Source organism: Neodiprion pinetum, chromosome 4 (genome assembly GCF_021155775.2).
Source record: "Neodiprion pinetum isolate iyNeoPine1 chromosome 4, iyNeoPine1.2, whole genome shotgun sequence".
In the NCBI taxonomy this organism is placed as follows: domain Eukaryota; kingdom Metazoa; phylum Arthropoda; class Insecta; order Hymenoptera; family Diprionidae; genus Neodiprion; species Neodiprion pinetum.
The window spans coordinates 20,664,743-20,679,773 of NC_060235.2; the positions used below are offsets into that span (position 1 = coordinate 20,664,743).

General features: G+C 39.2%; 1 protein-coding gene across 4 annotated transcripts in view; it reads left to right on the forward strand.

Annotated features, from left to right (window-relative positions):
• dachs (unconventional myosin-IXb-like dachs) overlaps positions 1–6,401 on the forward strand; it is a 51,761-nt gene extending 45,360 nt beyond the window's left edge. For all 4 annotated transcript variants that reach the window (XM_046622565.2, XM_069135160.1, XM_046622564.2 and 1 more), the window contains 5 exons: positions 81–292; positions 369–631; positions 705–968; positions 1,293–1,392; positions 1,625–6,401. In XM_046622565.2, the coding sequence (XP_046478521.1) occupies positions 81–292; positions 369–631; positions 705–968; positions 1,293–1,392; positions 1,625–1,785 (1,000 nt within the window). In that variant the 3' untranslated portion in view covers positions 1,786–6,401. The remainder of the gene's footprint in view (positions 1–80; positions 293–368; positions 632–704; positions 969–1,292; positions 1,393–1,624) is intronic.
• The last annotated feature ends 8,630 nt before the right edge of the window (positions 6,402–15,031 follow it).

A 15,031-nucleotide genomic window follows, 5' to 3' on the forward strand; every position in this document is an offset into this window, starting at 1 on the left:
TCAAATATTGCTTCGCGCAGATTAAAATTTCACCCTGTCTTACCTCAGGCAGATTCAGAAAATGTTCAGTTCTCTGACAGGCTTAACGGAGACGAGCCTATATCCACCCTTACACAAGACTTCCACACGCGGCTGGATAACCTTCTGAGAACACTGGTACACGCTAGGCCTCATTTCGTCAGATGCATCCGCAGCAATAGTTCCGAAACACCGGACCATTTGGATCGAGGAGTCGCAATGCGGCAGATCAGGTCACTTCAGGTTCTCGAAACCGTCAATTTGATGGCCGGAGGTTTGTTCTTCGCAAAGCTAAGCCATATTTCACCCCCATAGAACACAAACTTACCAAATCGTCCGTTATCCCACAGGGTATCCACACCGAATGCGTTTCAAGGCATTCAACACCCGGTACAGACTCTTGGCGCCGTTCAAGCAGCTGCGAAGGGCGGAAGAGCAGGCCGCCGAAGACACGAGACTCATACTGCAGAACGCCCAGCAGATGAAGAGCAAGTTCTCCGCGAGTACCAGCTGGGCTCTGGGAAAACGTCACATATTTCTGAGTGAAGGTATTCGCCAGCAGCTCGAAGCCATGCGCGCCGACACTCGGCGGCAGGCTGCCACTGCCATACAGGTAAGGAAGAATAGTAAGGAAGCAAGGTCTCACCTCGAGCAAAATGGATCATAACTGTCCTTTTGCTCCTCAGGCCATCTGGCGAGGATGGCGAATCCGGAGGAGATTGCCAATTCTCAGATCGGTCATCGGCATCGGCTCAAGCGTCGTTCAAAAACAGCAACAGAATCTTTCAGTTGGCCAGAGAGGAGTGTCCGCCGGAACTGGAAACGCGAACAGTAACGGCGCTCGTCCCAGGCCTCAACCCATCGCTGGTACCCCACCTCCAGATCCAACGGAAAAGTGTGCCGATCAAAAGATGATTCAGCAGACCTGCACCCTCTTTGGCCTTGACCTCGTAAGTCGTTCTGACAGTGTCGCCACTCCTCTTGACTTGGCTGGAAAATACATTAATTAAGATTCATGGAAACTGGCGTGTGTCACTTTTTATTCAGTATGATTGTGGTAACGAAACTTGTTGGTCGAATTGATTAAGAACAAATTCTGCAGAGCTGAACATCTTCATTAGGTAAGCATTTGGAATAGTTTCGCAAAGTAGCAGGCAAATTCTCTGGTCAGAATTGAGTGATCATCCCAAACTTAGTTTAAATATATACCACCGTCAAGTCCGGAATCAAGTCATGTTAAACTGTCCTGAAATTAACGTTTCATCATTTCGCAGGAACGGCCACCACCGGTACCTCCGTCGAGGTCTTACACCGTCACCGGAAATACAAAGTTGGGCTATCCACAGTCGAGGGTGATGAAGTCGCCGTTTCCAGGTAGGGGTCGGTGGGCAGAAAGCTTAAAGCCTTATTTCGATGGTTGACTGATAATCAAAAGAGTACCTAAGTCCTTTGGGCATTAAAGTTCCGACTCTAAACGACGAATTCCAACATTGTCTCGAAAAAGTTTACCCTTTAGGAAAATAATCACAGTCGTCTATTTTTCCCCTGTTCGTCCAACGATCCCACGAAGCTTTTCATAACCCGAGCGTTTTATGTTTCCACATAGCAGAAGGAGGAGACGGCGAGATTATGCTGTACAAGGGTGAGACGGTGATCGTGGTCGGAGCTTCGTCGAGAAGAGGGCATCTCCTGGTTGAGCACAACGGTTCGACGCTGCACGTTCCGTACCAGTTCATGGAGTTGAAGCCCTACAACGTGAACGTATGATGAATAAGCCATTATTGTGAGTTGGCGAGTAGATATTTTGTTCGACGTTAACGCCGTCCAGACTACGTTGTTGTACGATGAGTGTAGGAAAACTCGGTGGTGCATGTACGTTCAGCCGGCAATTGTTTGTTCAAAGTTCGGAGTGAGGGTGGGTCGCGGGTTCAGGAACCGCCTATAGAGTCACTGGGAGTTAATTTACCGCGATCACTCAGCTCCACCCCGTTCCGGGGCCGCTCCGCGGAATCTGCAAAGTTTCGAACACTCGATTCTATCGTATTAATTGCCCCTGCAGCGCGATGCAATCGTCGTATTCCCAGTTCAAGTACATTACTCAGTTCGTTACCAACGCGGCACTGCATGCAGTTCTGTATCATTATTTATGACAAGATCATACATCCGTGCACGCCACTCTGCGTGCAAAAGTTTCCGTAATGCATACCTACTCAGGGACCGCGCTTCGCTGACGTTTGTAATACCGACGCGAAAGGCAATTCCCTCTACGTCTTTGGAAAAAGCGATCATCGCAGGATACCAAGCGCGGAATTACCGAAATCTGTATGATTCCTATAAATGATCCGTTTCTACATTCAAAATGTATTTTTGTTTCAACTTCGGATAACATGTACATCTTGCGGTGAGGAAAAAATAAAAAAATGTGACGGAAAAAGTGTGCACACAAGAAGTGTGATTCAATAAGGATTCAAAAATTACAAGGATCAAGATCAATCAAGTCAAATTCAGTTGTGGTAATACTTTCTCAGAATGAAAGAAAAAATTTTGTACAACCTAATTTCGTGTACAAAAGTGTAAATATTAATTATATCATGACAATGACATTTTTTCGATATCACACATGTCTTTTTTTTTTGTTGCTTTTCAACAATTGCCACGAATTGTAGCTCATTTTGTGCGTAAATAAATGCTCTGGAAATTAATATTCAGAAAACTTAAACGTACAATGAAAATAAACTCACATCGATGAAAAAGCGGAACGGTATTGTGATCTTTGTGATAACGATTTTTATTTCAATGTATAGTTTCCAATATTCTTCCAATATGTTGATGGTGTGATACGCCAACGTGAAAGTTCCGAGAAATGGTAGCGAAATCTTTCCGCACTCTGATCACGTGCGCGCAAGTGTCTTGATTCTCGCTTATATTCTCGATATTACACACTGAACTATCGGCACGTTCAACGGCGGCATCAAGACTCTTCGTTCGCCTTCAGATCCTAGATTTTTACTGAAAATACTGCGAGGATTGTTTCACAAGCTCAGGCACGAATTGTGTTTCAATTTTGCTTGATAAGAACTCGGTGCGAAAATTGAAAAAAAAAATAAAAAATCGGCTTCACATCTTTATCAGACAATTGATTACGTGATTCAAATTATCACCTTATCCGACCTGTGTGTTAATTTTCGTACTGTTTTTTTTTTTTATTTTTTTCACTTTATTAGTAAATTTATACTACAACCTAATTAACAAAACTCGATCATTGTCAACGGAGAATTTCTCCATTAGACACATTATAAACACGTTATTGCATGAGTCGTGCACTGAGAAAAATGTCATTTGTTACAGTAACTAGAAAAATTCAGAAAACAGGTATCGGTAAAAAAAAACTGTTTGAATATTGTTGAAATTACAAAAAACGAGGTACGCCTAACCATTTTGCGCTATCGTCGATCCTTTTTTGGTAATGGCAACGCAAAATCAGTTTGTTCGGTTTACGCTACTTTTTAGTTAAATGAGGCTTTAACATTAAATTTTCGCAACAGTTACAAGAAAATATAGTAACAGTGATCGTAATGAGAAAGAATAGTAACAGATACTAGACTTTATGGTAACAGTTAGAAAACTAATTTACATTTTCTACCTAGAACTAAATTTTTTGACTGTGGTAAAAAATGTAAATAGTTAAGGACTGTGCGGTAACCGGAACTAAAAATTTCTCTCGGTGTGGTACAGGTTCGACATTTGGAAGGAAAAGAGAACCAGTGATCAAAAAAGAAAAAAAATCGTGACCAAACATTTTCAATTAAAAAAATTACTCTCGTCAAAACGAGCCACGATCTCTGGGGAACACACACAAAAAAAAAAAAAAAAAAAAAAAAAAAAAAAAATGAAAGAAGAAATATCGTTACTAGCCTGATACGTAATAAACGATTGTTAATTTTCGGTCGCGTATCGTTATTCATCGTCGTTGATCACTCCGGAAAATAAAATTCGAAGAATCGCAATTAAGCGTGGATCATACTTTCTCAATGTGAAAAATAGCAGAACGGATGATAAAAAGTTGACTTGACATATCCCACGAGCACCGCACGACGTTTCTGCATACATGCACCGCCCGATTCCATTAGCGGAATTTAATCTGACTTGGGTGATATTAAAACGCGCTTTAAATGCTTTCAAGAATTCAATATTCTTCTTTCGCCACCGCGAGGCCTAATGAATTTCCCGTAATTAGTTATCGACTCTTCCGCATCAGCTGCACCCTGCGACCCCCGACATTCCGCACAATGTAAGGACAATACGGTTACTGCATGCGGCGAGTTACTCGCTTCGAACCCCAAAACCACTTGCTTATATTCTGCAAGCTCGTATACCAACTACGTAGTAAATTTCGCAAGTTACGTTCACCTTATTAGAGTTAGCACGTCGCGCAGCGCGACGAATAGGAATAGGTTGCAGGCTTGGGATCATTAAAGGGGCATGTACGAGTAGATTGGCTGAAGAAGTGGATGAGTTTCGGGAATTACTATTTCGAAAAGCAATCATTTGATTCGATTTGAAATTGTTTTATTCCAAACTATGTATTTAACTATGCATTGGTATTGAGAAGAACGTCAACCATTTCGCTCAGCGAGATATTTCGCTTCATACGATATTTCCAAAACGGCTCAAGTAGATCATGTAACCGAAATTCAGAGACAGTATTTACCGACAGTATGCGCTCTTTGCCACGAATCGATTACGATTTCTTTCTCAAACGCAAAGTTGAAATTCGATTTGTCGTTTGAAATTTACTACTTTATTTTACTGAATCAAGAGAAAAATGATCGAAATAGTAGAAATATATAAATGAAGCTCGATCTACGTACCCTTTAATGTAACAAACCCCAAGTAATTGAATATTTTCTAGTCGAGATATAAATTCCCAAAATTCACCAACTTTCTTACTCGTATAAACTATTTATACCGCCCACTTGCATCGTTGGTCGTCCTAGATCATAAAATTCGCTCAAAAATATTCCGTCTTCCATAATTTATACACATAATATAATTGATAAGAAAGTAATAACCGCATAGGTTTATATTTAAGACAGTTTAATTAGTATTACAGGATGGTTTTATAGAATTGAAAAGCGAATGAGATTCGATATATTTTATATTCAATTATTGTTATTTTCATGTACGCATCGTGTACCCGCATCTACGTAATAAATACATGTCCATGTATGATATCGATATCTTATATCGATCATATACGAGTATTATAGGTTGACTATGTTTTACACGAATGAAAAGTATGCATAGTATATAAGTACATCCGTTGTATAGAGTGATTATCTATCAACAGAATGTTCCGTCGTCTGCTATAGTTCAATGTGTATGCGCCACGATTCGAGAGCAGTTGTTTATCAGGTCGACCAACCGTCATTTCCCGTAACCTCAAAAATTCTTACCGTTCACCTCCGAGCTATTTCCTTCTCCGGAAAGCCAACCTTATACCGAGTCACCCAGTAAGCATTCCAGTATTATTATATTTCATTGGTGCAACACCGACAGCTGTTAAAATTTTTCAGGTTGTGTACGTTCACCGCGGCGAACTGTCTAAATTCATAACGGTTGGTCGCCCTGACAAACAGTTGCTCTCGAATTGTGGCGCATGCGCGTTAAATTTTTGCAAACGACGGATCATTCTCTCCATAGATAATCACTGTATATTCGACAAACAGTATTTTGCCATCTTTCCAATCCTCACGTCATTATAGTGCCAATATTACATACCTACAATACAGAGTATAAAAATTCTGTCATCATATTACTATATTGTTGGATGCGCACCGAATTATTTTTGCATCCCATAATATCATCCGTGTATTATTATAACTGAGCATTTATTATTCTATACATTTAGATATAGTAAATAAACAAACGAACAAGTTCATCAAGAGCGTAGATTCGATAAATAAATATTTTGTATATGCATTCGTAAATATATATTCAATTTATACTCATAAATTTCATCATAAATTAATAATTTAAGACTTATATTATATGCTATAAATAACGTGGCATATCAAAGCATGAATACATATTCTGATAGTTATTTACGCGTCGACACAAATCGTACGTATGATTAGAATTTAAGGCCGCAGTCCAGTTTTAAAAGCATATATATAAATATATTTGAGTATTAATGTTATAAACTGTAAATAGATACACGCTCAAGTATATAGCGTAAGCGAATACATATACAGATACATATACACATATATGCATACATGTACACATACATAAACATATGCATATATATATATATATATATATACACATACCTATATACATATAAATGTCATAATGATATTATAATGAGAAACTGAATAAAGCGCGAGAAATGAATTTGCTTCTGGTGCTGGTTCATATTTCCTGCTTCCCTCTCCTTTCTCCCTATCCAAGTGAAAAAAATAGGAGGTAAAGAATTCTCAAACATTTGCACATCCTTCCAGCTTTTTTCCTTGTGTAATTTAATCGTAATTAATATGAAGAGGCAAAAAACCACGGACTGATAAAGCTTCGAGGTTTTTTTTTTATACCTGGCGAATTTTTCCGCGAGGTATAATTGAATAAAATGTGTTTACTATATCGAGAAAAGTGAATTATTTTTGTATATTATAAAACAATTCAATTTTTACAATATCATAGGTATTTCCAACAATTCTCGGGCAAACTCGATTAAAAACGAATAAATCAACAATATTCGTAACATTCTTACTAAGAAAATTTGACTGTATGTATTTTCTGAATGTTCGAATGCTGCCTCTGAAGGTGGAAGCGAATAATTTATTTATATACAGATCGTTGCAAATTAGACTGTTTCCAGATAAAATAATGAGAAAATAAGATATTCCCGATTTTTTTTTTTTTATTTTAACTTGAAAGAAATTCTGTCCGTTCTTGCTATACATACCTATGATAATTTGATCGCAAATTACATGCAGATTTTTTCTTGTACCGGCGACGGTCGTTCGAATTGTACGAATGAAAATGCAATGAAAAAACAAACGCAACGTTCCGCCAACGCAGGTATAATAATTCTCGTCACGGATGATATAATATGCGGAAATTATTCATGCCTTCAAAGTGAACGACATGAGACGCGCGACTGGAGATGCAGTTCTGAAAACGTGCGTTTCTCCAGAAACCGAGTATAACGTCTCAAAAGAGAGATGAAAGGGAGTCTTCAATACCGTTTCACCGACCGTAAAATTTGATATGATAAAAATTACTCGCGTATATATTACCAAGTTAACCGCTTAGATAGACCGCAATACACGTTCAATGAATACACAGTCGTGTGCTTACTGGACTGAATGAATGCGGTCAAAAAATGCCAGTTACACAGCTTATATAAAGGTGCATGGGGCGTGTGTATGGTTTGAACAGAATATCGTCGAAATAAAATGCCAGTAATAAAACAAAGCTTGAAAAGCTGTGCTTCAGTATAATCAACCGCAGTCCGATTTTTTCAATCTTGTTTTAATCATTTTTTAATTTCCGTACAAGAGATGACGTTGAATGCGGTGTTTTTCACTCGTTTTTTCACAACTCAGTTGATTGAGAGAGTGACGAACTGCTTGGTGAAAATTTTTCAATCCCGAAATTGCATCAAACAACTCTGTAATTGAATTTTTTATTCGGGATTTTCTTACGGGATATACCGATTAATTCCGTGAACGTTCATTTTTTATTTCAATTGATATTCAATTTCAAGTCATTTTGTAACACTTATGGGGAAAATTAAATTCGAATCTTGCAAAGTTTCTAAACACAATCATCGCACGCGGAATTAAATTGAAAAGCCACGGTGCGAGTATTTTTGTTATGCTGGACAGTTTATTGAACAACTAAGGCGAGAATGACGCAGTGAGTTTTGAGCCGAGCTGTATAAGTCTGCCGCGTAATATCTCGAAGGAAGCATGTAAATGACCTGTCCAAGCGATACGAAAGTTGTAAAGAATTTCTAACGACGTGTTTTCCATATCAAAAAATACACATCGCAGGGTAGAATTTATATTCCATATTCCGCGTATCACACGTGTGTAACATATTTGTGTATTGCAACACACGGCGTGTTTGCGTATCTGAAAACTTGCAAATACATGCGCGGGATGTGAATTCAGTGATATCGGATCATAAACGCGTCAAGGTGAAGTTTTTTTCTATAAGAACCGATTTCCGCAAGATTATTCGCTCCGACGGCTCTCTAAAGGCCTTCCATATCCTGAACTGTCCGCGAAAATGATAAAAGGTGGAGGGGAGATGAAGATGAATAAAAAGAAAAGGAACTTGTGGACAAGTCGTGTCCGTCAAGTTCAAGGACTTTAGTTGACACGCTCGCAAGCGTCACGCGAAAATTACATGTTCATTCAAACAATTATTTATTAAAACGTTCGTCGTATTTCACAATTCGTCAAAAAAATTGACACCAATTAAAAGTACGTACCGCGTTGTTATGCAGATAATTGTGATATGATCGATAATTTTACCAATTTATTTTCATCGCTTACTTACAATAATTATATATTTTCAGTCAAAGATTTCTATCCATATTACTTGCATCGATGAAAAAGAGTTGTGCAATTTTTAATCGCGCGGAATATTTTTGGAAATTGTGTACAACCAATATGCTTAGAATTCACGAGATCCATTCGATTACTCGTACGAAGCAAAGAATTCCAAATTTCAAAGTGCTCCTTTTGTTACGAATATTTAAAACGGTTTCAAGAGATTAGAAGACAGCACCATTTTTATCCAGATGCGAAAGATTCTCTACAATAATTATAAGACAAAAATGTAACCTGGTTTCAATAAGTATTCGTCATTGTCTAGAAGTTATACCTCCAAATCATTCAGACGAGTTTTAATCTGATTATTTTCATATTTGCGACGAACAAAGACTTGCCAAATTTCGTGCTTTTCACTAAATAGATAAAACGAAAAATTTGTTGATTTAGGGTCTAATTTTCGTCTACAGCAGATTTTAATTCTGCAAAAGTGATTGTCGCTTTGGCAAAAATGATTTTACAAGTTTAAATAATCAGTGTGCCATTTCGAACAATAATTTCGTTAACGTTGCCTAATATTTCGATCGATAAAGCTAGATCGAAAACTGTGATAATAATTAATTGGTCTCTAAGAGCAAATGAAACTTGGTTACAAGCTATCCAGAAGCATGGAAAGGCTAACCAGCGGTTCTCATTTTCAATATTCCTGTCAAGCTTGGAAAAAATAAAAAATAAATTCAAGGGAAAAAATACCCATATGCGTAAACGTTACGTATCTTATCCACGAATCGTTACGATTAGTCTTACCTTTTATTGACGGTGAAGAATCGAAATGCCGGTAGAGTAAGAGTGCAAGGGTCAATGGAAAGCAGGCGTGTAGAGATTTGCGGATGGTCACCTAGCGCCCTTAAAAGTCCATGAACTCCATCAACGGTGCACCACTACGTCGTAACTTTAAGCACCGCATTGGACTCGGTTGAGGGCGAAGGGACATTTTGAAAACGCCGGTTGTGCAGGTACGTGTAGATGCTCGCGGAAAAGGTCCGTATATTTTTACGGCCGCAACAGCTGAGGCATTAAAAGTGTCGGAATAGAGCGCGTGCCGGGATAGGTTAAAACAGAAACCAGCAGTCATCGTCACTTTTCAATTTTACACCTTCCGCGACTGCCGTCGTTAAAATCGTTTAAAAAAGCACCAACTCACTACCGTTGCACTTATTGTTAACCGTCTGTCGCAATTTTAATTCGCTGATACGTTACAGACGCTTCTAACGTTCATGTTCAAGTTATTCTCAAGTCAAACAAGGATCCGATCGACGGAAAAAAATAGTTCAAGTGCCCAGAAAATACAGAGGCAGCAGAAATTTTTACCGTCGAAGTAAAAATTCTTAGTGCACGAATATCGAAGAGTTTGTAATTATAGGCTCAATGGGTTTCCGGATTTAGCAGTTTCTAGCTTTCGCGATAACAATGAGAAAGAAAAAATTCATATTCATACCGACAACTTGATGCTCTCAAAATGATTATTCGTTAGCGAAAGCTTGCTTAAGCTCATTTTTCCGCAAATGCGAGAAATCTCGAAGATCATCGTTTCATTAGACAGTTATTTGACGCTTGCAGGACATTTTCGTGGCGGGGTGGAGGGTTGACATAAAAATTGATTCAACACAGAGCCAAGGAAAATGGCAGATTTTACTCAAAATTGCAAGAAAAAAGGACACCTCAAGGTTCTTGGTAAAAAATACCCGTGTCAACTATAACTTTAAAGATAAATGTATCAGATTTCACACACACTAATACTGCTTTTTACTGTTTCTAAATTAAATTCTGCGTATTACAAAGTAAATTTTATGAAAAAACCTGATGCGTCACTCTTTTCCTGCAGTTTCGCGTGAAATCTGCGCTTTTATTTTCTCCGTGTAAGCAAAAATGGAACAAAAAAGGGCCTATAAAAGTCTAGGTAATTCGAGTAGAACCAGTTAGTCAGTTACCGATTTCCCCAACAAGCACGATTATTCACACGGAGCCTAACGAACTCGTCGGCCGCTCACGACATACTGACAAGCTTCCGATGTTGACAGAGAATTTACTCTGAAAATTTCGGCTCCCCCCTCCCGGCAATACTTTGTTTTGAAAATAGAACAACAGGGCGTTGCGGTAAGAATTCGAAGCGGTTGTCCGTATAACTTGATAGCACGGTGTAACCGAGCGCATGAACGCTTCTTAATTCCTTTCCTTGATTGGCTCTTGATATCGACGGTTCCAGATATGTAAAGCTGAATGAGCTGGTGAAGCGAAAATCGATGTTTTTTCCCTAATTCTATTGTGAACTAGCCGCGCATCAGGTTTTCAATAAAATCGTCTCAACAATTGAAAGCTGCAATGAGTGATTAATTCCTTCTTCAGAAAATCATCATGAAGCTTCGAACACGTACATTTAATGAATACTAATTGTCAATCTATGACTATATCGTAATCAAATTATTAAAAATTATATACTCTCAAATCACCGATAGCTAGAATTATTTCATCATCTCATTGTTCTTGTTCTTCATACGCAATTATACATTATAAAATTCTCACGTGTAGATATATTACAAAACACAAATTTGGAATCATTTTATTCCTCGATCGCGTCTAAAATTGTATACCCACAGTCCAAATTATTTCTGATAACAATCTAGAAGCTCTAATTTTAGGTAAAAACCTCTCATTTCCTGGAAGACTCGCGCGGACGTTAATCATCATCCTACCGGAGGATCATTCAGCAGATAATAATACCCTGATCCGTAAATTCTCAACCACGGACCGGATCACTTACAATACAATACATAGACACGTACAGTGTACCCTGTGTACAGGGTTCGCAAACACGCATTTCCATCTCTCGACAAGCTTCAACTCCACGGGGTGCGTTTCTGGGTGAAGCACAGAATCCTATCGCGAGTCCAATGACTATACATACAGTAATAATAACTACGGTAATAATAACAGTAATAACGACGGGATTGGATCACGATGGCGACTACGACTCGGCTGGTCGTGAGCCGCTTATCGTCTAATGTCTGATGTTGCCCGATTGCGGGTGTCTAACGGTTCAGGTAGGATCTAGGTGCGTGGGCAATTCAGAGGATGTATAGAAACCCGACCCGCCGACCGTCTCTGCTTTACTCTGCGTGGTCGGAGGAAGGGGTCTGGGTTCGATGCGAAGGTTCTCTGGCGGGTTTCGGAGGCGACACGAAGCCACCTATTGAATACCGAGTGAATCGATTCCCCTGCATGCTCTATAACGTACCTTGTACATTGTATACAACCTGCAGGAGCAATTGATACGCGCGTATCTTGCACGCAAGAGCGAATAGCAATTTGCTTCTTCGGCTCGTTCAGTCGCAACACCCCAACAACGTCAGAGATTCGGGATTCTGGGGAATAGAAATTCTTCCAGTCCTTCCTTTCTCGTCCTTACGATATAAAAGGATGTCAGGGAACATGATCTTCTCTCTTTGTTTTTATCTGCGCATCAGTGTATTCGATGTTATTTGGGAGATACACGTGTTGCAAAAGCGACGTCAATCTGGATTTTTATATTTTACCGGATGGACGAGAAATTTTACAATGTTTGTACGCAGTATGCACGGAAAATTACTTATTCGTGAGCGGGCTAATTAATTACTTGAGTAAGTTGAACTTTTCTTATAATCGAGACACACTTCTCTTTCAAGTATTCAATTAATTATTGTATCGGCTAATCAGTGTCGAAGAATAGAATATTCTCTTACTTTTACCCAAGTTTTATTTATTATTATTGCTTTCCGTATCTTACAATTCATATAAAATATGAGTATACATCATCATTTTCGCTTCTCATTGCCATTCATTTTATGCTGTACGCTGTATCGATCACGGGAGTGTGCAGATAGCACTGAATTTTCGTTCGAAATTTCAATTAATGCTTGATTTTACATACGAACCTTCTACTACACGGTATGAATGCAGCTCGCGTTCGATTTCAAGGGTGGATACATGGCGTATCCACTATTTGTAGGAAATTCTGGACGGTTTTGAGATATTTGACGGCTCTATTCAGGAAAATATACAACGGTTGTTCCGAAAAAGGAATAAATTAGACTGCAACAAAAATAATAGAATCATAACAATTGTGCCCCGAGGAAATTACAATCACTGTACGAAATTTAGTACGTTGAAAATCGTTGATTAACGATACGTGGCGTAATTTACTGAGAAAACGAACAGTAAAAAGGAAGAAAAAAAAAATGGCAAGGCTCTTACGAAATATAAAAATGAAAATAGTCCATCGAAGGGTAAAAATTTTTTATATCCTCGGGATTTTGTTGCACCCTCTTCGGCCGGGCACGTGTCTCTGTCTTATTTACCGCGTCACGTAATCGCTCCCGATCCCGGTGCCTCCCTTTCCTTTCCTCCAGCGGTTCTTGAGCTTTCGCGTCAGGGCGGCGCTGCTGCTGGCGCTAATTTTAATTTAATAAATCTGCCCGTAGAGCAGCTCCTCACGAGCGAGTAGACGCTACTTCATGATTAAGCTTCCCGCAACCCTCGCGGTGCCATTCCGGCATCCCGGCGCCGAGAGAACACCGAGAAACGGAGTTAGCCTGCCGGGGGGGTTGAGGGGCAAGGTTCCTACCGACGGATATATTTCTCGGGCGTAATTGTGAAAGAGGACACGTCATTTCCTCACTTATATTTCACCCCGAATTTACTTCCGCAATGCGCCCGCGTGGCGACCCTCAACTATTAATATTCCTTCCAATGGACTGTGGAAATTCGCCACAGGGTCGTATGCGTAAATACATACCCCGAAATTCCGGTTTTATTCATTACTACGGGTGATAAACGTTCTCAATTCAAGAAAGCTCGTTTGCTAACTGTTCATCGCGTTACAAATTTTTACGTGAAAATATGCCCGACATTTTAAAAGCTTTTCAGATTTCGAACGTTTTTATTGCAGCTTTTGCGCAGAACGGAAAATTGCAGATTAGTTTAAATAACGGGCAAACTATTCTTGCCGTCATTATCTTCAATCTAGAATATCGTTCGATAATTATCGAGAGGTGAAAAAAATCTTACAGGCGAAATAAATTACCAAGTGTATCAAACGGCGGCCATGTTGATTTCTTCATACAATTTTAATCGAACGGGGAAACGTGCAAGTATTTGTTATTTTCTGAAATCACACTCCCAAAAATACGAATGAATTTCCAATCTACAAGTCAAGTAATAGAAATTTCCTACGACCATAATGTGAAAGCGTTTTTTTACAGCGCAAAGAGGGAACAAGACAGAAATTCGAATGAATTGAGTGAGTGCAAAAAAAAAAGAACGTGACATCATCTATAACTTCGATTGCGGATAATCGTCGACGATTTATCATAATGTCGTCGAGCCAGACAAACTGTAGCGCGGAAGAAAATCCGATAACGGGTATGACGCGTCATATATTTGTACATAGGTAAAAGAGTTCTGTACAGAATAGCGCGGCATCTATAGAAGAATAAAAGAAGTAAAAATAGAGTAGCGGAGACGGTACGAACGAAAGTAAGAAAGTTCTATAACGGGTGTGTCTAGAACGTGGTGGTGATTTACGTTCGGTAAGCTTGCAGATCCAAACTCTTGCGAAAGACAGATCAGAAAAGTTTCGCGAGCCAATCACGATGCCGGGATCAGACCGCCGATAAAAATGACAAAGTCGAAAACTTTTTTTTTTACCGAAACTCCACTCGCTCTCTCTCATCGACTTTTCCCCGCTCCGGTATCGATATCAATATTATTATTATTATTATTATTATATATTATTATTATAGTTGCCACGCGTGTCGTTTGATATTGTGCGAAATACAGAAGGAGCGGGAAGTCTAATTGCGAAAAAAGTAAATTTCGAAGGAACGTGAAATTGAAAATGATGAGCGGGCCCTCTCCCGGCCAATGAATTCACTTTACGCCCGCGAAACTTGAACGCTATTAAATCTCTACCCAACAAAAGAGATGGGTGGGCGGTTTGAATTCAGTCTGTCTTATAAAAAAGCCGTAAAATCGCTTTTAACGTTACCTGTCATCATTCACCGACGCGTATACGTCCGCGTGGTGTACGGTATACGGATACACGGGTCGTAAAATGGCGGTATAAATATCCCTAAAGAAGCTTTTATCGCTAAATACGTGACGTCCATGAGCCGCGAGCCAGAAACGTGTCGTACGTGACACGACCGCAACTCAGACTTTTCTCTATCACAGCTCGAAATCGCTGATTCTATAACTTGGGATTTTTCATTTTTTTTCTTTTATTATCTTGGTTTTTAATTTGTTTTTAACCGTTTCGAACGGGTCGAAAGGGATGATATTCAAAAATGGGATATTGAATTGAATTCGTCGCATGGTTCGTTGATTTTTGTCGTAAATGAATCCCATCTACGGATTAC